Raw genomic sequence first — 23717 nt, 5'->3', positions numbered from 1 at the left:
CTTAAGCTCGCACTGGTTTGTGCTGCAAGGAGAGGACTGTTACATTCCCAGCAAAAGCAGATCAGATGGTCACCAAGCAGCACATTCTAACATCTGTGTCTGTTGCCTGTCGTGGTGGTTTTGGAGCTGCCAGCACAGGACACTCACATACTATCAGCTCGTCTGTCTCACAGCTCTCCATAGAGCTGTCAGGCTTTTTAGTGGTGAGGACAATTAGATGGCTATTCTAAAAGGTAAAAAATGAAATAAAGAATGGGAGCATCTGCAGTGTGTTAGAAGAGTTGGGCTACCTGTATCCAGTAGGTGCTGTAGCTGCAGAGATTAAAAACCTCCACCTGTGTCCAGAGGTGTGTTCAAGTGGCCAAGGGTAACAGCTGTAAGTTAGCTTGAGGGAATATTAAGGGGGAAGCAAGAAAAGATGGGGGTGGCTCAGCAGTATGCTTCAGGGAAGGAGAATCCCACCTTGCAAGGGTGGGAAGAAGTGTGCTGTGCAGAAGCAAGGACTGTGTGCAGGGAAGGTAAGAGAATGGAGAGGACAAGGTGATGGGCAAAGGGCACACTGCCAGGCAAGCAAGGACATGGGCTGTTTTATTCTGAATGTGGTACCAACCACAGAGGTGCACTTTGCTGTGTCCTCACCACAGAGGTAAGTGGGAAGAGTCTATAAAAAAAGCCACAGTTGTATGTATGGGTCTGCAGTTACTGTGTCTGTTCTCCCCGTGAGATTTTTTTGGAGACAAATAAAGAAACAGATCAGAAACAGTTAAACAAACTGCTGTGTTCTGACAGTGTTCAGATTTGAAGGACCTCTGCTCAAAGCAGGGTCAGCTCTCCTTTTAGATCAAGTTGCTGCCAGATATTAGTGAAGTGAGAAGAGAGAACACCTGCAAAGGTCCCCCTCAGAACCAGTCCTCGTGGCAGAGAGCTGCGTATCAGATGCAAAATGCTGGATGGGGCTTGGGCATGGGCATGGTCTTCTATTTGTCACGGAGCTGTATTTGTAAAGTGCTGGTGAAGGTGCCTATCTATCAAAGCCATGTTCTAACCAGACTAATAGTTGCCTTGCATGCTGTCTTTTATGCAGACAATGTACAAAGCCAGCCAAGAAAGCGAGTGCTATGTCATAGATGCAGAGGTGCTAACTCACGACGTCCCCTACCATGATTATTTCTACACCATTAACCGCTACACATTGACTCGTGTTGCCAGAAACAAAAGCCGACTCAGGTACACTTCTGGTGGGATGAACAGCTTTACTGACAACCAAAAGTCACCTTTGGGTGGGAGTGCTTCTTCTGGTGTGTTAGGAGGGAGGGGGAGAACTGAGCCTTGTGTCTTCGTTGCCAGGAAACTCCTGTCACAGAGAGTTAGCATGGAGCAGCTGCCTATTGTGGCAGCACAGTACAGTTGTTGCAGAGGACTTATGGTTGGGTCAGGGAGAAGATCTGCAGACTTCATTCTTTGAAGCAGTTGTTTGCAGGATCAGTTGCCATACACAGCAAACAGAACACACTAAGCAGTAGGACGTACTTGCAGGCTGTGCCTCTGCAAAGCACCTTGCAGGACAAGCAGAGGAATTTGGTATTAGGAAAAGCTCTAGGGTTTGTGTTTCACTCTGATAAGTAATCTAAATGTCTGCCTGCACATGGCCAGGGGTGTTGGGAGTCCTCTCAAGGGGAGCTTTCTTGAGGCCTTCCTGCCTCTGCTTTTGGAAGGACTTCTCATGTGGTGCTTCTGATGTGGAAACACGAAGGGCAGAAACCATTGCAGAGAGAAGCGTGGGCATGATTGGTTTGTGTACATACAGTGACAGAGGACTGGGAATCAGTGTAACCTCTGGAAAGAAAAGAGTGACTTCCCCTTCTTCTCGCAGGGTTTCCACAGAGTTACGTTACAGAAAGCAGCCTTGGGGGCTGGTAAAATCCTTCATTGAGAAGAATTTCTGGAGTGGCCTAGAAGATTATTTCCGTCATTTAGGTAAGGGTGGCAGTGACCAGAGCTGCTGCAACGACAGCATCACGCTCAGTAGCTTATGCATGCCTCTCTGTAAGCAGGCAATGTAATGGTGTGGTAGCTGCTGCCAGCCTGCTGGGGATTAGACTTCAGAGAGGCTTTTAAATGGGGTCAGCCAAAGTTACTGCCCAGCAGCTGGCAGCACCTGCTGATCATCAGCTCCTCTCATGAGCACAGGGAGTATGGGGTAAGGGTTTGGCTGAAGGTGTGACGGATCTGCAGTGAGTACTCTCATGAGTCATACCTGTACTCCATCCAGCTGCTGTGCCAGTAGTGGGCTCAGAGTTTGTATCATTGCAATGCTAGTTCTGCTTCTATTAAATGCTTTCTCTCCCTCGCTGTCACTGCAGAAAGTGAGCTGACCAAAACGGAGAGCACGTACCTGGCTGAGGTCCACAGACAATCCCCCAAAGAGAAAGTGAGCAAGCAATCAACAGTCCGCCGGAGGAAACGGGCCCATGCCCATCTGCGGGTGCCGCACTTGGAGGAGGTGCTGAGTCCCGTCACCACCCCCACGGATGAGGAGGTTGCTCACCGAATCAAGCACGTGGCAGGTAAGGAACCACAGACCCCTCACACTTGGGGATGGAGAGCTGGACATCTCTGGAGACAAGCTGGAAGTTTGCTCATGGAGAGTTAATGGGGAGAAAGGCCTGGGCTTTCCAGAGCAGTGGATCCATGATGATTGTTTTGAATAAGATCGAGGATCATGTAGTGGAAAAACATCGCCCTCTCCATGGGACAGCATTTCACAGCCTACACACACCTGTCTCCTCAGGTTCCACACAGACACGGCACATCCCCGAGGAGAGCCCCAGTGGCTTCCACCTGCAGAGCGTTTCCAAGCTGCTCCTCGTCATCAGTTTTGTGTAAGTGATTTGTTTTAACTCTGCCTTCACAGTCAGCCTTTAACTTACTTTCTCCTCTCCTGTTTCTGGTGTTCTCTGCTCCCGTCAGTGTTCTCAGTAGATCAGCAGCAAGAACCACATTCAGTCTGTGTCCTTTTTATGCTACCACCTTTCTAGTCTTGGCCTTGCTGGATGTGTGCTTAGAGTTGAGCCAGGTGTGGGGCCCTCATATTCCTGTGACTCAATCTTTATGTGGAAAAGGCAGAATGGTTATTGCTTCTCTGCCTCCTGGGCTGCCCATAGCTTTCATGTGCTAGTGCTGCAGCTGTAACTGGACGGGGGCTGAGAAGCAGTACAAATTAAAGCAGCAGTCCAGGTACAGCAGGTGTTTTTATTGCTAACGAAGCTGAAAGGATAATACTAACTGTGGAGGAACAGCAGAACTTGTGGTCACTCTTTTCATAAGCTCCACTCGTCTTTTAGTGAGGAGGCTGAGGTTGGCAGACTGGGGTTAGTTAGTTTTTCTGCATTTTTTTCCCTATGGGGAGGAAGGCTGCAGAAGTTTACAGCTACAGCCCAGAGCTGTTGGAGAAATACGGGCCTTGTGACAGTTCTGGGCAGACACCTGGTGCTGTCTTCTGTGGTTAGACAGGTAAATAGCAAGGCACAGAAACTTTACAACGCTCTCTTGCAAGCTGCTGGCTTAGCTTAGAGCCCTCCATGTGCTAACCCTATGTGCTGAAAGCAGTGGTTTGCACAGCCTGTGGTGGCATTCCCACTTCAGTGCAAGGCAGGAGTGGGGAGTGCTGACTGCAGCGTGCCTTTACATGGCAGTGGCCTGCATGAATGCTCTTTATAGGTGCCCACAAGAGCCACACAGCTCATCTATTCCTGGTTGAATTTCACCATTAATTGCAAGCCCACAGTTTGTTTTTTCCCTCGAGTCTCTTCCCACTGTTCCTTCTTGCCTCCCTCCCCACCATATATCTTCTGTACTGTCTGTGAGCCTTCTCTGCTCAGCCCAGTTTCTCCTGTTCTGTGTCAGTCTGTTTCTAACCTGCAGCTACTCCGTCTTTTCTCTTCCCTGCTCCCATTAGGATCTGTTTCAGGTACTGTCTCTCTCTTTTTTTTTTTTTTTCAAACCTCCTTATTCTCCTGTCCCCCCCCCCCCCCCCCCCCCCTTCTCTGCATTCAGCACATCCACTCATTCAGCCTGTCTGATGCATCAGTCATTGCTACCTGTCCTCCTTTCACATCTCTCTCATGTGATGAAGTTTTGGGTTCTGCTTTCTTGGCCCTTACTCAGAGTAAATCCTCACTGACACACAGCGTGGACCTGGGTCCCAGGAACCTTGAGAAAGCCCTGGGTGTTTTCCCAGGTGTGACAGGCAGGCAGTGGGGTAGCAATGCTCGCAGTAAATGGACTGTTTTCTTTATTTGCAGCCTGGTGTTGCTGGTCATTCTCAATATGATGCTGTTCTACAAACTGTGGATGTTGGAGTATACCACCCAGACGCTCACAGCATGGCAGGGCTTGCGGCTACAGGAAAGGTACTGTCACACCAGCTTTGTTTTTACATCTTCTTGCATGTTTCCTGTTGATGTCAGAGACACCAAAGCTCTGGGCTACCTAGTAGATTGATTCTCTTTTGTATTTAATAGATGAAACATATGTAATAGATGAAGCAGGTAATTAGCTGAAGCTACTTGTTGGGGAAAAGCACTTCCTTCCATTCCTCCCTCCTTTCCACTCTCCCTCCTTCCCTTTCTCGCACCTTCCCTTTCCTTTTCTCCCTTCTTCCCTCTCCTCCCTGTCTCCTTCACTCTCTCCCTCCTTCCCTCTTTCTCTCTCTTCTCCCTCTCTCCTCCCCTTTCCCTCTCTATCTCCTTCTCTCTCTCCCTCCTTCCCTCTCTCTCCCTCTCTTTTTCTCTCTCTGCTTCCCTCTCTCTCTCCCCCTCCTTCCCTCTCTCTGTCCTCTCTCTCTCTCTCTCTTCCTCCTTCCCTCTCTCTGTCCTCTCTCTCTTCCTCCTTCCCTCTCTCTGTCCTCTCTCTCTCTCTTCCTCCTTCCCTCTCTCTGTCCTCTCTCTCTTCCTCCTTCCCTCTCTGTCCTCTCTCTCTCTCTCCCTCCTTCCCTCTCTCTGTCCTCTCTCTCTCCCTCCTTCCCTCTCTCTCTCTCTCTCCCTCCTTCCCTCTCTCTGTCCTCTCTCTCTCTCTCTTCCTCCTTCCCTCTCTCTCTCTCTCTCCCCCTCCTTCCCTCTCTCTGTCCTCTCTCTCTTCCTCCTTCCCTCTCTCTCTCTCCCTCCTTCCCTCTCTCTCTCTCTCCCCCTCCTTCCCTCTCTCTGTCCTCTCTCTCTTCCTCCTTCCCTCTCTCTCTCCCCCTCCTTCCCTCTCTCTGTCCTCTCTCTCTCTCTCTTCCTCCTTCCCTCTCTCTCTCTCCCCCTCCTTCCCTCTCTCTGTCCTCTCTCTCTCTCTTCCTCCTTCCCTCTCTCTCTCTCTCCCCCTCCTTCCCTCTCTCTGTCCTCTCTCTCTTCCTCCTTCCCTCTCTCTCTCTCCCTCCTTCCCTCTCTCTCTCTCTCTCCCTCCTTCCCTCTCTCTGTCCTCTCTCTCTCTCTCTTCCTCCTTCCCTCTCTCTCTCTCTCCCCCTCCTTCCCTCTCTCTGTCCTCTCTCTCTTCCTCCTTCCCTCTCTCTCTCTCTCCCCCTCCTTCCCTCTCTCTCTCTCTCCCCCTCCTTCCCTCTCTCTGTCCTCTCTCTCTCCCCCTCCTTCCCTCTCTTTCCCTTCTTCTCTCTCTCTCTCTCTTCCTCCTTCCCTCTCTCTGTCCTCTCTCTCTCTCTCCCCCTCCTTCCCTCTCTCTCTCTCTCTCTCTCTCCTTCCCTCTCCCTCTCTCTATGCCCCTACACACACAACTTTGTTGTGTTTTAAGTGTAGTTGCTGTGACCTAGACCAAACCCACCTGCTGGGTCAGAAATCATCTACACTCACCTTGAGGCTCCCCTGCCTATTCCTTTGTATCTGTGTGACCGTGTATCTGTGGGCCTTGAGTGGGCAGGGATAGTGAGTGATCCCACATATAAGTATAATCTTTCCTCTTCCTTTAGACAAGGAAAGCAACAGTTGTTAGAAGTAGACCACTGTTTATTAGAGATTGAGAGTGCAGCCATTTTTAAATTGCAGTAGCTTTTTGTTTTTTTATGCTTGAAATGTCATTGCTTTATCTCCACATATGGAGCTGGTTGAGCAGGACAGTTGCAAGCACTCAAGCTCCTGTTGGGAAGATCACCAGGACAGGTTGCTACTCATGGCCCTGTGACTGCAGCACACCAGGCAAGTAGGTGAAGCTTGACTGGCTCAAGATGAGGATAAATCTCTGTAAAACAAGGAGCCGTACCTGAGGTGGTTAACACACAGCAGTTAGCAGCAGCAACCCACTGCTCATTTGGTAAGGTAAGAGGGGAACCAATTAGACTGTTAAATTACAGTGCTAGGAGAAAGAACAAACGTATCTGAGAGGTTAGTTTTGGGAGCAGTCATGGCCATAGAAAGGCTATCCACTCAGTTTCCAGGGTAGGACACACGAAGATCTCCACTACATCCTGTAAAGCTTAAGAGCTTTAAAGAGCTTTAAAATAGGCAATAGTTAAGAGAGGAGGGATCCAGCTATCTTAGGCTCTGTTACTTCTTAAGATGTAAGTTGAAGACAAAGCAATGATTGAGTTGTCTTAAAGACAAGCAAAGCCCAAGACAGTAAAGAAGAGACACCCAGCAGAAGACAAAAGGTTAGCTCCACGCTTAACAACCTTAGAAACCAGTGAGGCCCCAAAACAAAGCAATAGAGGTAGATGAGGGCGTACAAAAACAACTTACCTTTCCAGGGAAAAGTGTGCAAAAAGGGCCCTGATATGTCCTGGAGTCTTCCTGCAACTGTCTTGACTATGCTCCTCCTCACTACACTCCTCACATCTCTTATGCTCTATGGAGATTTATCCTCAACCTTGGCCCAGGCAAGCTCCACCTGCTCTCCAAGCACAGTGCTTTCATCTGCTTGAGCCCCTGAGTGGCAGCTCAGGGCAGCCAGTCTGGGGATCTTGTCAGGGGCTTGAGTGCTTGCACCTGGAGGACTGATTAGGCCTGAAGGGAGGAGATGGTAATTAAGTGAGCAAAGAAAATCTGTTATTAAGATAAAGACTAACAGAGCAGAAAAAAAAAAAAACACCCCCAAAAATACAGAAACTGTACAGGATTACCTGTCCAACAGTGCTACACTGCATTCCCCATCAGTGGCCATGGTGCTATGTCCTGCTGTATTCATCTCCCAGGCAATGACAACACACTGCTCTTCTAGCATGCAGGTGTTTGGCTCCAACACACTACAGCTCTTCTGCAAAAGACACATCTTTGCTCTTAATTATCATAGTTAAGGTAACAGTGATAGGCAATTAAGAAAAACGTTAAGAGAATTTGCTCCTGTGAGGTGTGACGATCAAACAGAGACTGATGCTATCTACCACCCCCTCACCTGCTGGTCCACTTTGCTCATCCTTGACTAAGCTTTCCCCACATTCACTCCTGCTCCTACTCTGCTTGGCAGGTTACCCCAGTCGCAGACAGAATGGGCCCAGTTACTAGAATCTCAGCAGAAGTATCATGACTCAGAGTTACAAAAATGGCGTGAGATCATCAAATCCTCCGTGATGCTTCTAGACCAGGTGAGACCACACATCCCAGTACCACTGTGAGTAGACAGTCACTGTGTCCTCCCAGCCCATCACCTGCAATCCCTCAGCCTTACCTGGACCACTGCAGCCCACCAGGTGCATCACCTCCGTTCCCATCTCTCTTTAAGTCTGTCTTCTGATGCTGGGCTGGGCAGAAGGTCCCAAGGGCTATTCACGTGGGTTCTCTATCATCTCACAGGAGTCCAGACAAGTAAAGGAGAGAATCCTGCAGGGCCAAAGCCTTATATTAGACAACAAAGCTTGTATCTAGTCTTTGGCATTTGAGGGTGCTGTAAAGGCCTTGGCACTCTGTTTGCAATGCAGAATTTTTCTCCTTGACTCTGGGGTCGTATGTAGCTTACAGGGACAAAGGCATAGGCCATTCACAGCACAGAAGCAGCAGTTTTAGAACCCATTCCCTCAAAAGCTCCTAAGACACCGGGCAGCTTGGAATGGTGTTCATAAATGAAAGAAGCTGCTGTTCCCTAAGGTGAGTGCCTGTTACGTTACCCTGTGCATCATTCTACTTGACCCTTATTTGTTAACTCACTGGCTCCTATCTTCCCAGTCCTCCATTTGTCACCCAGCCCTGCTGCACCAGTCCCAAAAAGTGGATGTTAATGGTATTAACACTTAGATGGATGGAGGAGGCACCGATGAGAAAGGAAATCCCAAAGTGCTGCCACCTCCAGGGTAGCAGCACATTGGAGACGTTTCTTGTCTTGCAGATGAAGGATTCACTAATAAATCTCCAGAATGGCATCGGGTCCCGGGACTTCGGGTCAGATCCAGAGGAGAAACGGAAACGTTTCCACTAACAGGCAGGAATGCAGGAGGCCAGAGGACGGTGTGCAATATGTGTAAATAGGATATATAAATATATATATATATAAATATATATACAGAATATAAATATATATATTATATACAGATTTTAAGAGAAAAAAAAAAAAAAAAGCCTACGTACCGAGAGGAAGGACTGACCTCCAACACTGGCTGAAATGGAGTGTCTCAGTGGTAGTGTGGGGTGTGTGTGTTGCGTGTGTGTGTGTGTATGGGAGGGCTGTGCTCTCCTGGCACTGAGGTGTGCTTAGGAATGCACCCAAGTGTGCTACCCTGGGCCTGTTTGCACCACTGTTCTGTAATATTCCTGGCTGTTCGTCTGTCTGTCTGTCTGTTTCTGTTGTTTCAAAGGGAAGCATCAGAGTGAATGCCCCTCCCCTCCCTGCGCATGAAGGTCCCTGACTGATGATATGTATCTACACATATAAAGGGAACACTGTCAACTTTCTTACCTTGCTGGCTTCAGGGCAGAGAGGTTTTGGCAATCACCATCGATCCCTTATGAAACGATCCCCCGTTTGGAGAGGAGGCCTCCAGAGGAATTGCTGTAGGGCTGTGGAGAGCAGGTCTCCCTGGCAATCATCTTCTACGTCTCTTGGAGCAGAAATGCAATTTGCTGCCATGCTGGCCAGCCTGGTTCAGAGAGCAAAGCACAGAATGTAAACGAGCCTGAAATGATTCCTCCAAACACTTAGTTTGCCTCCTCCTGTAATTGATAGTGCATTAATAGCTGAGGAGATGGCGGGGAGCAGGAGTGTCTGCCCACATGATGCTCGGAGTGGGGAGAGCCACACTGCAGAAAGCACACTTCCATTTCTTTTGACAGTGTCCCCTTTACTTTTGCTGTGGTTCTCTGCTTTCTGTGTGCTTGGGCCCCTGCCATTAAGCCATCCCCGTGCTGAAGATCTACATCGGTGCTGATAAGGGCTGCCTGTGGGACTTCTCACAACAGGGAGAGTGCCCCAGCTACAAAAGAAAACCAAAATGAGTATTTATATGTGAGCACTCCTTCCTGCCAGGCTGTGTGCTGTTAGCACAACATGGAGTGGGAGAGCTAAGGAAACAGCAGAACTACTCTTGCTGTCCTGCTTGGTAAATTCACCTCTCATCCCTGGTCTGCGAGATCATTTTGTTCATACCTCTTAGCCTTCATCTTTACTTCTGAGCTACGTAGGAAAACAAATTATTTTCCTTCAGCGGTGACAGCAAAAGGATATCTTTGCTTTTGATACTTACATGACTGCATCTACAGCTGCAGGGCCTCCGTCAGCCTAGGAGAGATTAGGAAGGGCCCCAAGGAACAAAAAAGAAGACAGAAAAAGTACTGCCAAGGGGCGTGGGATAGACCTGGCTGTTATCCACAGTGTAAGGTAGTGACTGGGATCTCTCCTAAGCTAGATAGCACTGCATTGGCTCCCTAAGCAAGTCAGGTGGCAGACCTGCATTAAAAAAAACAGCATGCATTTTTACTACTTTCTAGGGCATTTCTCCAGATTCCCATTAGCAGCCACATGAGGGAAAGAGGGACTGTGCACTGGGTGGGATGGGGGGTGCCCAAGTAAGCAATTAATAAATGCTTTCTCATCTTACCCAGCCCGGTAGGGTAGGTGACATGCAAGGCACTCAGTCTCCACCTTTGTCGAGAACCTTTGTTCAGAAGCAGGCCATGTCCACTCCTAGATGGCAGGAAGGAGTCAGCTGTGTGTTCCCACAAGAAATGGTGCAGGTCTCATGTGTCCGTTGGTCTCTAGCTCGAATTGGCACTGAAAGAGAAGGGGACATAAGGGTGAGTGAGTGTTTTTTTGCATCTTAGTATAGCAGGAATCCACACAGCTGAGGAAAACCCTCACAAGCTCCAGCTTATGCAGCCCAACCAGGGCAAGGTACTGCCATTAGAAGTAACCTGCTGATTTCTCCCAGCCTGCCTCATAATTAAATGACCAAATGCTAGAAACAGCATGACATAGAGAAGAAGACTAACAGGTTACTGAATGCTCTTAAAAGACTCTGAAAGCAAGGTACAATTGGCAATGCCTTGGGAACTAGGGAGTTACTTGTATTGATGACTGTTTGATTTCGTGCTGCTGACTACTATGCTGCTCCCTGACTTCTTCCAGGGGTGCTGCTGAAATGGCTGCTATACAACAAATCTGAGCTGCTAGAGCCTGAGAAGGGCATTCTGCTGCTCTCACCTTGGGACCAAGGGGCCCCAGTTCCCTGCTGCTGACTTGCCACACTGGCTGAGATGCCCCTTCGCCACTCCTGTGTTGCTAAGCACAGAAAAATGCTTTGCAGCCCATCTTCCCCACTTTTGGTATTTAATTCCATAGAGCAGGAAAAAAATAAAGAGAGAGGAAGGCCTATGTTTGCTGCCTTGCCCTTGCCAGAAAAGAAGAAGCAAGAGAAAGAAACCTGGAATGTGGGTCTTGGCAGCATGGCCAGCAAACTTCTGTACATACACAAACAGAACCCAGCAGAGGACAGAAAACCCACGTGTCTGAGAGGGTCCAAAATAAATGCCAGTAGCTAGAGCTGGCTGCTTACCAAGCTGACATTCTCTTGCTGGTTATGGAGGCAAGAAATCCCTTTGCTCGCATGTGCATCCTCCTTCCTCTGCAGCATCTCTGCAGACTGCGGTCACGTTGGGTTCTGGATGTTCCCACTGGTACAGCTTCCTTGGGCTTGGCCTTAGAGACAAATTAATGTGAGGTTGCACACAGGCAGCTGTAAAAGTATTAAGCACTACTATTCATTTTGCCTGCATGTTAAACTGGGTTTAACATGTCTGACAGAAATAATCTGTCCAGCAAGTGGAGCTGGGTTTGGATTTGCTGAATTTTGGCAGCTACAAAAGAGACTGTCAAAGAAACATGGCTCCAGCCAAACGTGCACATTCATGCCAACAGAGAGTAACCTAATTTGTGCCAAGTAAGATGCTACCTATCAGCAGGAGGGAGATGACAAAGCCATCTTGCCTGTTTGTCTATATCACCTGCTTCTGTAGGAGAAGAATGCATCACTAATCCTAGCTTGACAGAATTTTAATAAATACATACCTTCTAATGGTTACCTAAAAGGAAACGTTTGGGTTATGGCATCTGAGATGAGCTCAAGGTGAATTTGAGCACTTTTCCCATCAGACAGACCGTTTGTTTCAGAAGCTCGCTTGGGTGTAGATGGAGACATACTTCAGCCTGCTCATCCCTCAGCATAAAACTACCTAGCCTGCACAAATATGCTTTTCCCCACCTTTATAGGAGCCAGTAGAAAGTTCATTTTCCAATTAGCAACTGGGAACACTTAGTGCCAGTACTTAAGGTGAGACCTTTTGGATATGCTCTGCAGTGATTTCTGTGCAGATACAGAGGCTTCACAGTTTGGCTGCACGTAAGAAGTGCTACTCAGAAGGGAGTGCATACATGCAGGCTGTGCTGAGTGCAGTCCCTCCTTGTCCCATGGTCCTTATCCCTCTTCCTTTCCTGCTAGCTTTGCCTTCTCAGATCTGTATTTCAGAAGCACCTGAAGAGGGGACAGAGAGGGCAGCCTGCAGCTTGCACCCTGTCCCGCACCAGGAAAGAGCTCCAGGCTGAGATGGTTCACTCCATACTACTCAGAATGGGAAAACTTTTGAGGCTCTTCTTCCTCCTGGGTTCATTTACATAGAGTTCATTTACATCAAGTTAGAATGCAAGTTCACAGGTATGACAAACCCCTCTGTGAATGCTGGTCCCCAGGCCTACTGCAGTGATCTGGGAAGAGGCTCTGACCCCAAAAGGTATTCCTTTATAATGTGTGGCTAACTAACATGCTGAGTCCTACTCTGCTGCCACTGTGAAGAGGCCATGCTCTCAAGAGTACTTCTCTACAAGAACATCCCTAGTGCATTACTATGCTTGCTCCCAGGTGAGGTATGTACCAAACTACCCATTCTCCAGCATACAATCAGGTAGCTCTCTATCTGAGTTTCCCTTTCCCAACCAGGATAACAGGCTGACGACTTTCTAATTTAAAAGCTAGGAATTTCTGGTTCCACAGAACACTGGAAGTGGCACAGAGCTGAAGCTGCATTGCTCAGTGCTCGCAGCACTGCTGGCTAGGGGCAGGAGGGGCAATTCTGTCATGTTTCTCAGGGCAGCTGGCAGAACTGTGTTGGCAGAACTCTGAAGTATGTGCTCAACATAGAGATCATTCCAGCAGGGTCTGCTGCCATTGAGAAGTTTCATGGTGGGTTCGTGTAGATTCTGGCTCGGTCTTTTCAGACAGTCTCAGTACTAGTTTAAATATCCAGCAGGGGCTTGCTTAAAAACAACTCAAAACAGAGACTCTTAAACCAAAGCACCTGAGGTAAGTAGCTTGCAAAACATTTGTATCAGTGTAGTTGCTGAGGTGTAACTGTGCTGACTTTCTGGCCCGTTCCCTCTGCCTGGCATGCTCTGATCCCTGTGCTTTGCACCCTCCCCTGCACGATTCTCTTTGTGCCATAATACGTTTCTTTTTTAGATGTGCACACTGGCCAAATAATATCCTCATGTCTTTATTGACTGCCGACTGAGATTATTCCCTGACCTAGCCAGACAGCATGGGCTTCAACCCTCTGCATGGATCCTGGTGGGCCATGCTCCCCTCTCCCACACGTTTTGCAGGGCTTGCTATGGCTTTTCCCTCTCCCCACACACCTCTGCTGCCGGACAATCATTCCCTTTGTCATGGATGGACTGACCTGGTGCTGTCCCTGCTTGCCTTCCCTTGATGCAGTCTGTACGCCCTTTAAGTGAATGTGTTTTGTTTGTTTTCTTATTTTCTTCAGTAGGGAAAAGACTTCCTTCTGCGGAAGGAGTTATATTTGCACATGGCTCAGGGAGGTACCTCCTCTGGCCGTTTCTGTTACCTCACTCATGTAGGCCAATTCCATTGCTAACGTTAAATGGCCACCCTTCCCCAACCCAAACTCCAAGAATCGTTAGGGAATAAAACAAATGTGCAGCTCAGGTTCTACAGCCGCTTGGTCGTGTCTCAGTCTTGGCCCAAATTGCCCCAGCAGTGTAAGGAGGTGGGAGAACGGCTGTTGCAAAGCAGCTCTACCCAGCAAAGAGGTGGAGCCTGCGCCACACACGTGCATTCCAGTCTTTGCAAGCCCACCTCCCCTGGGATAGCACTTAGCAGAGCAGATACAGCAGCACTAACCTGGCTCTTGGCCCGACGAGCTCAGAGCAGAGGGAGGAGCAGCAGAACCATCGCAGCGTACATCTCTGACCACCAGGACTGGCACTGTGTGGCTGTGGCACCTCTGGGACGTGGTCACTCTCACTGCAGTTCATCTCATCACATGCTCCAGGGCTGGGTAAAGCTGCTATAAACACCCTGGAGTGTGTTCTGCCCACCTGAGCCCCACATCCTGCAACCCCGATCGCTGCCGCAATTGCAGATTAATGAGGATCTCCTCGTGTCAGCAAGGCGAGGGAACGGTCATACAAAAACCCATGGGTGTGCATTCCCCTTCTGGATTTCAGCACCAGGGCCAGGGAAGCAGAGGGCTGTTGGCCACAGCCTGCAGCACCGCCATGAACTTCAGGGTGGGCTGGGGGAGGACCCGTGGTTTTGTTTTAGGAGTTGTTGAACTGTCATCAGGTTTGCGCTGTGCGCAAAACGCGAGGAAATGATGATGAAACTTACCTGCTAGAACCTAGGAATTGTAAAGGCTATGCAGCCAAAACTCCATGTAAGTAGCTAGTACAATGGAAGTACGGTATAAATTAAACAGAAGTCTATCAAACAACAGTGTGACTCGTGAGTGCTTTGTTACTTTTATTGTCCTGCCTGCTTCTGGTCTTTTCTGTCATTTCCAAATACACAGAGAGGGTCTCTTCAGGTACCAACCAGGACCGTCTCTCCCAGGACATAAACCTGCCTTTAATGCTGCCCTTGAAATAAACCAACTGTTTTTTTGTTTTTTTTTTTCACTGTGGGAATCCTGAGCAAAATTTAGACACCATTTTCCCATCTAGGACAACACAGGGCAATAGGCATATGCAGGAACTGGAAAAGTGAAAGATGTGTCCAAAAAGCATCTAAATGTGTAAAATACCACAAGGTGCAGGACTACGGGACAGCCCTTCTTTTCCACCCGAGGTAGCTCTCAAGACAGTTTGTTTGCTCCTCTTTTTTTTTGTTTCTTTTTGGCTCAACGTTGTACCATCAGGTTATCAGCACTTCATAAGGGCTGGGAGGAACACGGCTGAAGTGGGAGGGGGGTTTCTGTGACCTTACCTAAAAATCACCCTGGGTGTTAGTGCCATGATCAGCGACGGAAACTGCAGGGACAGCTCCTCTGTTGCTGTGGATCTAGAGTTAGGATTATGCCCCCAGGTGCCCTGAGGCCAGGCAAGATGGCCTAGGGAAAATGAAGACACCCAGCAGAATGAAAGGAGGAGGTATTTGGGGATATCAGAGTTTAACGTGCCCAGACTACAAGCGTGCTTCAGCTGCAAAATGTGCTCAGGTTGCCAGACTCAGCTCTGTGAAGACTGCATCATAACAATGGGCTGAAGTTGAAACTTGCTCTTAAAGAAGGAATTTTGAACCACGGCCAGTTAGAAATCCGTCCTGGACTTACAAATGGAGACATCTCTATGATTTTTAGCAACACAAACTGCAGCAGAACATAAGCAGGGGAAATCCCGTACGTAAGAAGCATGCCTTGAGATTCACAAGCACTTCATAGTATTTAGAAGCAGTCAGTGTAGCAAAACTTGTCAGCTCTTGCAAGCAATAAAGGCTCCATTGCAGCAGGGATGCAACAACATCTCCCATATGAAAAAACCCTCAATCTTTCCCCACTTCATCCTAAAGTCCAACTCTACCCTGGCCAATGTTTCTGCCTGGTGTTTCCTCATAATCCTGTTGGTTGCGCTCAACTGATCTATGTTTGAAGCCAGCAAACTAATTGCACTCTGCTTAAGCCACTAAGATTTAGAAGGAAAATTTGCATAGGTACCATTGAATTTACAGTGTATTTCCTGTGCAGAAATGTGTCATTTACAATGAATACTGACTATTCAAATTGGTGACTAATCACAAAACAGAATTACTACAGACGAGGACAAATTAAGCATCTTCTCTCTATTCCTCTAGGTGGTGCTGCAATATAGTATAAGAAGACCATCACAATTGCAAGTATTATTTTACAAAGCTGTGTCCCACTCAGAGGGCTATGCATCCTATTTACTTTGCTTGCCTGTTTGCATCCAGCTGTCTTCCTTTCATAGCATCCCCCAGAAACAGGTTAAAAGCATACCTTGTCTTACTGGCTCCCCTGTGGTTGCTGAACACGGCTCCACAGGTTATTCCTATCAATGTGTCTCTGTATGCTTGAGGAGTAAACCTGCTGCACAAGGCAAATAGAAGGAACTAAGAAATTCAACTCTTGCTAAGTGAAAGAGAGGGGACAGGGAATTCTTATACTTACGTTATACAGCCTCCCAAATTAGGAGTACTTCAGGATTTATATTCTCAGCTCCCTCCTTCAGAAGCAGGTGTGACCATAGCACAGGGACTCATCTTCCTACTGCACATTTTTATCTGTTTTAATGCATTTATAGTTCTTATGCTACTCTACGTCTGCCCTGGCAGCCCAAAGTCCAAAGGAACTTACTGAGCAACAACTACACTAATTAAACTCTTCCTGTTTAACACCTATAGTGACTTCTTGGGCTGTGGTGGAACATCATCACCTTAAGATGAAGATATTCCCAATCCTGCAGGTCAGAGTAACAGTACACATACCCTTTATGTCTGCAATGGAGAACTAGCATATTTTGCAAATAAAGGTGGTGGTGACAGCAGCTAAGAAATGACATTAACAGTTACAAAGCCATTAACGTGATGATGGAACTGAAACTTGGGAAGGAGCCGTGCTGCCCGCACCCCCTGTGCCCTTTGCTCAGCATGCTTCAAAAGGAGAGTCCTTTAACAAATGGGCTGGCAGCTCAGAATGGAGTCATGAGGCCAAAGTCAAGGCTGTACAGAGTCCAAGGCAAATGGAAGAGAATTTACACTTCCCCGTATTTCCTCCCGATGTCGTAGAGCTCCCCCTCAAACCTGGCTGGCATGACGTGGTCCTTCTGTCTTCAGAGCCCCTGCAAGTGAGAGAATTCCCCATGGAGTGCATGCAAGTCATTGGAATGTACTCAAGTAAGGGTCATGGCACAATCAGCACAATGCCTGAAGGGATCTAGATTCCAGTCTTCTGCACACAGAGTCCTCCCATAGTGAATGTTTCCTTTGGAGACAGTGTCATTCCTCCTGCACACAGCTCCCTGACTGCAGGGGACAGTCACTATGTCCAACTCCAGAGGATTAGGTAAAGGAGGAGTAATTAAATCACGGCCTGAATGCCACCATTCAACATTACCTAAATTGCTTCTGAGGTCACCATGGAAGCTCCAGACAAGGGGCAAAAATTCCAGGAATCTCTCCTCTGCCATCTCTCCAGCACCACATAATCCTATCCCACAGCAGTAAGTCTGAAGGGTGGACAGGCACAAGCAGCAATTCACTGCTCTCCCATCACTTACCTCGGTGCTGTGCACTCTGCAGACACCTCTCTGCTATTCCTCCACAGGCACAGCACAGTTTTCCTTGTTTTCTGATGGAATTGCAAGGTAGTCTGTCCTGTAGTTGGAAGAAAAGATGAAAGCATAACCTGAAGTGTGTAGTTCAAGTCCATTCACTCCTTCAGAGATGCTGAATTCCCCGAAGTATCTCTAAGGTAACAAATATCATTCATAGAAGATCCTTGGCATAACCAGAAGCAGATGCTGAGCCTTACCTATTGTAATACCCTATGCATACAGCTTTCCCACCACTGCTATTTAAGCTGAGAACGCAGAAAGATAGGAATAGGCCAGGATAAAAATTGGAACATTTCTCCTCTGCCAACTGCCAGAATTACCCTCCTCTCCTGCTTTATCATAGTATAGGCTACAGACTCGTGAGTCAGATCTCTAGAAGTGGGCCTTCCAGGAGAGCATCTCCACGTGGTTCAAATCGGGCCACCTTGGAATCCTGCCCACCTTGGCCACCCTCCCTACCATGTGCATCATCCCTCCCTTGCCAGTGCGCTGTCTCTTTGGGTACTCCTGTCCAGTGCAATGATTTCAGACATAGCAAACCTCAGCTAGAAACATGCAGTAGCAAAGTTCAGCCTTCTTTCAATCTGACCTGGACTGAGACATCTGAAGGACCCCTCGTAGAACAGCTGGAGAGATTTCACACTTACGCATTTTCCTGGGCAGCCTCCTCTGCCTTAGAGACTTTCCTGTAGCAATAGACCATTTCTATCAGTAGCCACAAGGTGAGGAAGACCAGCAGAATGTACATCATGATTTCAGAGATGACTGAGGTGAAGTCTTCTCCAGCTGTTAAGAAAATGAAATTGTTTCTGATCATTTACATGCAGCTGCTGGAGTACAGCAGCTCCATTCAGACCTTCCCACCCTGGTCTCCTCCTTTCTAACCCACTTTATCACACAGTCCCACCTGCCATTACATTGTGAGAGGTCAAAAGACAGGAAACAGGTGGAGCTGCCAATAAAACACGACAGCAGCAATTTCAGGGCATGTTTCCACTGGTATCAAAAATGCATAGGCTTGCCTGTGTCTTGTGTTCTCTGCAACCTACACATCCATACAGATTGCTCACCATGAGCCTATCTCAGCTGTATATACCCTTTCCTTTGCATGTCTTACTTGCTGCAGTTGCTTGAGTGTGCTGTGCCAACAGTGGTTTGGAGAGAGATCAAAACAGACGCTTGCAGGGAAGAAAGGAAAGGAAGGCACAAAATAAAAAGATAGGGGATAAAAATTGTCCCTCTCTGAAGTGGACAGAAGGATTCCTATAGCCAAGATCTTAGCAAAGAACTGGGCAAAATCAAGAGCAGTGGTAAGACAGAAGAGCAGTGCAAAGGAAAGGGGATGCAAGAGATTGAAATCAAAATGGAGAATGAGTTCAGAGAGGGAGGGGACAGAAGTGAGGAAGGAGCAGCTGTGGGTAGCCAGGCAAAATCTGTGCTGTAGCACCGGTGAGCCACCAGGGGAGAGGTGAGGGTTCTGACCAGAGGAAGTGGAAACCTCTGCTTGACACAACTGCCTGGCAGCTCAGTCATCCCCCTCCTGCAATGCAATAAAAATCCTGTCCCTGTATAAAACACCCACGGCCAGTTAGGACACGACACGACTTCTGCCAGCCCTCCATACCCTCCTCCACCACGGTGAGGTGGATCAATCTGGAGCTTGTGAAGAGAGGCCGGTGAATCTCAAACTCAAACTCCCGGGTGATGTTACAGGTGTAGATACCCGAATCGTTCAAGGTGACATTTAACACAGTGATGGACACATCCTGCATGTCTTTACTCCCATTCCATTGTATCCGACCACTGAAGCGGCTTGGAAATTCATGATTCATTTTCCTGTGCTCGTAGATCTGTGAGGGAACATGAAGGGATATTCTGATTAATAGCTGACTTCAATCTCGGACAACAACACAGCATATCCAAGGAACTCTGCTCTCCTCTGGCTGCATGTGTGTATGCCCTGGGATATGGCCTTCCTGGGATCAACATATATTCATATTTTGTTATCCCTTACCTCAAAATCTCAGATTGCTCTACCAAAGAGAGAAAACTGAATTATTTCCATCCTGTAGCCTTAGCCTGTCAGCCACTGGGTCATCTTCAGAAGGTACCACAGAAAACAATACTGCCAAGACAAAAAGTCCTTCTCGGTAAGCCCTGGGATTTCCAGCTAACGTGGAGATATTGTAGAAGAAGGATAACAGTGTGAAAACAGTGCATCAGAAGAACAGACCTTGGGTGGCTTTCACAGGCCTAGGCACTGGCAAGTTTCTGGCTGGCCACAGCCATCACAATGCCTGCCCAGCTCACCTTCATGGCCAACCTTTGGGTTGCCGCTAGCAGATACATCACCCAGGTCACTGAAAGTGAATGCCCATCTCATTCCCTTGTGTGGTTCCTTTAGTTCTCAGAGTAAGAGATTATTTGCTGTCTTGCCTGGCCCTACTTAATCATGATGAAATGAAGGCACAGATCTAATTCTTCACGCTTGGATAAAATAGCTACTGAAACCTTATTCTCAGATTTACCATTCTTGTAAGGTTCCCATTTTAATTCACCCTGAAAACTAATTTTACCTTTTCCTGACAGGGATCCAAAGCAACTCGCACAGATCCTCCCACAGTCAGCACACCATTGGTTTCTTTGTGGCAAAAAAGAATTAAATTCTGTCCTACAGATTTAGCAGAGCCTTAACTAACCTCCAAGAACAGTTTCAGAATCCAGAAGCATCCCAAGAAATAAGAGTTGGCCAACATGGCTGGGTGTCATTCCATGCTCCTGTTTTCCCCTCTCAATTCCCTTGTATATTGGATGATACACATTCAAGGAAAGAAACTGGATATTGACATGGATGTACGTACAACCCAAAATGTCTGAACTCACCAACAGATTCTAGCTTTTCCTGCCATGGGTACCTGCTGTGTGCTAATCAGCTCAGCTAATCAGCTCAGCAAGGAAAAGATGCTTTCGTTACTGCTCAGAAGCGATGCTATAGAACCTCTGGGTAAAAATACCATACAAACTGAATATCTAGGCTTTGGAGCTGAATTTAGCTACCAGCTCATCTCTCCTCCATGATATTAAAGCAGCCTGCTGGGCATTCCTACAGACTTTGAATGAAAACATGGCATGAACCTTGTCTTCATGTCTGGGTCTCTTCATCAAGGATCCTGTGGAAAGGCAAACTCACACTCTTCATATTAAATCTTTTGGCTTCTCTCATGAGTTCTCTGGACCCTATGTCACAACATGGCCTACCAAAGCAAGGGCTCAGCTACCCAAACATACATACGGGTTCATCTTTGCCACCCTCCGGCCTGTAGAACCATTCCACCACTGTGCTGGCTGTGACCTCTTCCCTTTTCATGCAGGAGATGCAGAGCAGCTTCATGTCCGTCCCCTGGACCGCCTCTGTCTCTGACGGAACTTCAACACATACTGCAGAACAAAAACCAGCTAGGAAAAAAGCAGTGGAGGAGAAGTGAGCAAAGATATGAGAGAGAAACTGAGAGGCAGCAGTTATCCACACACATCGTCCCCAGTGGAAAACCCTTTGATTCATTACTAGTACGCTCTGCTTCTCTTCCTTCTCTGAGATATAAATAATGCATCCTAATTAACAGAAGGTGATCAATTCATGCAGATTCACCTCTCCAGCATCTGCTTTGTTACAACTTTTAATTTTTCCTGTAGTAATTGATGCTGTTTTGAAGGCATGGTTCATTCTTTCTCCCACATGCTGAGCATGCTCCCATTCCAGCAGCAATTAAGAGTCTGGGATGAGAGGAAGCCCAGAATTCAAGCATGGAGGAACAGCTCGCTCTTTGTGCGAGTTGGAAGGTGGATGTTTTCATCTGGCAGTGTGCTCAATACAAAGGGTTAAGATTCTCCATGCTTCCTGTTTCTAGGTTTCATAAGCAGTCCTGGAAATCAAGGGCTTGGACTTGAGTGCATTTGGCAGCTGGGGGAGTTATTGATTTTACGTGCACTCCGCTTTAAAATGTTTCCAATCAGATTTGTGCAAACATGGGCAGCTATAAAATACAGCTCTCCCAAACGAGACAAAAATCACAGTCTGTGAAGGCAAAAGCTTGATATGAAACCCAATGCTCCAGCATGACATCTCAAGACTAAATCCCTGCTGACATTTGTCCCCTGGGCTAAACAATGCCGGGTTCCGTCTGTCCCACCCTGACTCCAAAGCCTTGAGTGCAGCTCAGTGGAGATGCTGACTTTGCTGCTGCTCCCTCCTCCCCAGCCTCAGATTCCATTAACCCTCACTCTCATGCACTGTATTTTCCTGAGACCTATCCTGGAAATGGTCCCTTTCTCCCACATCACCTCTATGGATAGCAACAGTTTTCTGGGAGAAATAAAGAAACAACTACTGGATCGTGCTCTACTCCAGTTACATTAGATACACACACACACGCATGCAAACAGAGCTGTAGGTATCCATACATATTAAATTGAGCTGTATTAGCAAAACTAACAGTTTATCTTCAGATTGCAGATAAATGGCAATAAAACCCAAACGTTTCCTTCAGGTTACACAGCCTGCACATAAAACCAGCATTGAGTATGCACTGCATATGGGTTCGCGTGGCCTCTCGAAGGAAACTGCATGTTAAATTACACTGCAAATTTTACAACAAAAGCAAACAGGAAACAGCGAGGAACTTGCAGGCGTGTGCAAACGCACGCCTTCTGCCAGAAGTCCACTTAGCAATATTACATTTCTTTGCTTCATATTAACTCCATTAGGTTGGCATTAACTCCGTATTGATGTTATTTCCTTCTCTTCTTGTAAACAAAACAAAAAGCCGCTCCAAAGGCTGGGCTTTGTGACAGCGTTAAAGGAACCCTGCGAGGAAAGAGCATCCTACAAGCACGGGGTTTGGGGAGAACCCTCCTGAACACAGCACGCAATGGAAGCACCTACCCCAGACGACCAAAGCGGCCGAAGACGCGCAGAGCAGCCGTGGCAGCGCAGCCATTGTTCCGAGCGAGGAGCGCATCCCCCGGGCAGAGCTCCTTCTGCAAACGCTCCGGCGCAACAGGATGCTCCGCGGGCGGCACGGAGCCGCGGTCCGGCGGCAGCACCACGGACAGGGCCGGGGCAGCGCGGGGCGGCTCCGGGCGCAGCAGGTGGCCGCCGGAGAGCCCCGCCGCGCTCTGTCGGGGCGCAGCCTCCCTCGGCCGGCAACGGCTGCGCGGAGCTCAGCCTCGCCCGGGCGGGGGGCCCGGCTCACGGCAGGCATGCGCGGGCCCTCCCTCACTGCCGGCCCCGGCCCCAGCGCGGGGCTCCTCCCGGTCGTGGAGAGGCAGCTCGGGGTTCGCCCGTTCCCGGCCGGGCTCCGCTGGGGTCAGGGGAGGGGGCCGTGCTCTTTGCCTCTTGGCTGGAGAGGGGATATTAGCATCATTTATCTGTCTCAGAAATAAAGCCAGATAAAGAGCCGGGGGAGAGTTATCCGTGCGAGGTCACTGGGAGGGCTTCGCCTGTAATGAGTTTAATACTAGCATTTATACAGCTCTGAAGGTCACAGTTGGAAATACTGGGAAATCCTCTCCTCATGTTCTAGTCTGATTCCCAGGAGCCCAGTGCCAGCAGCAGGCTGGGCCTTCTCAGCTTGGACTGGAGCCACAGCACCCAGAAGGGCTCCAACTCTGAAGGTCACAGTGGGCAGAGAGGGAGAAATGAAGTGCTCGTTAAATGGGCTCCCTCTTCACAACTGATGGCAGCTCAATACGCAGCACAATCTATTGAATGAAACCTGGCCAATTCCACCAGACAATGACATGGGAGCAACTTCCTGTGCCAAAACACAGAAGAGTGTGTTGGACACATGAGAACCACCCAACAGAAAACAGCAGTCATCTGAAAGCATTGGCTTCAGCCCTTTGGCTGGACATGGGCGCCCAGCAGGGCACTACACTGCAGAGTCCGGACCTGCCCAGCACTGCAGCATGGTCCTGAGGGCACACACATGGAATGTGGTCCCTACACTGCATAAGCAAAGCTGGCAAAGAAAAGAGACAGTGAATGCTCTTCCTAAACATCATCCAATTGTTTGTATCAGGGGTTTTGACCTCTGAAACCTTCACAGCCCTGAAGTATTGCAGCAGTGGCTGACCAAAGCCATGGCAGCTTCTATCTCCTCTGCCCATGTGGTTCTCCAGCTTTATCCACCATCCTAACATCAAACTTCCCAAAGAAAACACCAATATATCTCCAGGAGCAGAGACCAGATGCCAGCGACACCCTTCCATTTTCTCCCTTAAAAACCATCCGTCATGAATATCCAAATCAGAATATTTAACTTTTCCCCGAAGGAAGCAAAAATAGCACCCACAATACCCAGAGATGATGATATATTAGGTCACATGCTCATCTCCCATTGCCCCTCGCTGTTTCCACAACTCAACAAAAGGAAAGGCAGGCTTAGCTACAGGATTTGCTCCTAGCTTTTCCGGAACAATCCAGCCTGCGTGTGGCGGATGAGTGCTGGTGGAGGGTATTTTTATAGACACAGGAACCACTGAACAATGTCCACAGCGATCTCATCTGACAAGCACCTGTTTCATGAAGTGCAGTGGAAATCACATCTGTTCCCAGGCAGCCAGGTGCACTGCCAGGAGCTGCAGGACACGGATCAGCAGAGCTGCAC

At 48.3% G+C, this 23717-nt stretch overlaps 2 protein-coding genes across 26 annotated transcripts in view; one reads left to right on the top strand and one right to left on the bottom strand.

The window, feature by feature from the left end:
- The window catches only part of GRAMD1B (GRAM domain containing 1B), a 110824-nt gene extending 96627 nt beyond the window's left edge, over positions 1–14197 (top strand). For 13 of the 18 annotated variants that reach the window (XM_040652143.2, XM_040652146.2, XM_025143355.3 and 10 more), the window contains 8 exons: positions 1085–1227; positions 1874–1977; positions 2364–2567; positions 2792–2882; positions 3959–3970; positions 4305–4412; positions 7450–7567; positions 8305–14197. In XM_040652143.2, the coding sequence (XP_040508077.1) occupies positions 1085–1227; positions 1874–1977; positions 2364–2567; positions 2792–2882; positions 3959–3970; positions 4305–4412; positions 7450–7567; positions 8305–8394 (870 nt within the window). In that variant the 3' untranslated portion in view covers positions 8395–14197. The remainder of the gene's footprint in view (positions 1–1084; positions 1228–1873; positions 1978–2363; positions 2568–2791; positions 2883–3958; positions 3971–4304; positions 4413–7449; positions 7568–8304) is intronic. The other 5 variants (XM_015298155.4, XM_040652144.2, XM_040652138.2 and 2 more) reach the window with 1 other exon arrangement.
- On the bottom strand, positions 5979–22339 carry SCN3B (sodium voltage-gated channel beta subunit 3). 8 transcript variants are annotated; one of them, XM_040652157.2, is made up of 14 exons: positions 21992–22339; positions 20342–20505; positions 18674–18899; positions 17697–17835; positions 16993–17089; positions 15885–16554; positions 15714–15803; positions 10964–11106; positions 10010–10182; positions 8872–9052; positions 7651–7802; positions 7106–7239; positions 6726–6989; positions 5979–6228 (listed from the first exon to the last, which is right to left on the bottom strand). In XM_040652157.2, the coding sequence occupies exons 1-5, from the start codon at positions 22308–22310 to the stop codon at positions 17026–17028; spliced, it is 912 nt and encodes a 303-aa protein (XP_040508091.1). In that variant the 5' UTR covers positions 22311–22339; the 3' UTR covers positions 5979–6228; positions 6726–6989; positions 7106–7239; positions 7651–7802; positions 8872–9052; positions 10010–10182; positions 10964–11106; positions 15714–15803; positions 15885–16554; positions 16993–17025. The 8 variants fall into 8 exon arrangements, with proteins under 8 accessions (XP_040508091.1, XP_040508092.1, XP_040508086.1 ...); XM_040652158.2 differs by having other exon boundaries at positions 15714–15800; XM_040652152.2 differs by having other exon boundaries at positions 13604–16554.
- Between the last annotated feature and the right edge of the window lie 1378 nt (positions 22340–23717).

Source organism: Gallus gallus, chromosome 24 (genome assembly GCF_016699485.2).
Source record: "Gallus gallus isolate bGalGal1 chromosome 24, bGalGal1.mat.broiler.GRCg7b, whole genome shotgun sequence".
NCBI lineage: Eukaryota > Metazoa > Chordata > Aves > Galliformes > Phasianidae > Gallus > Gallus gallus.
The sequence above is the reverse complement of the archived record's forward strand: the minus strand, read 5'-3'. Positions and strand labels throughout refer to the sequence as shown.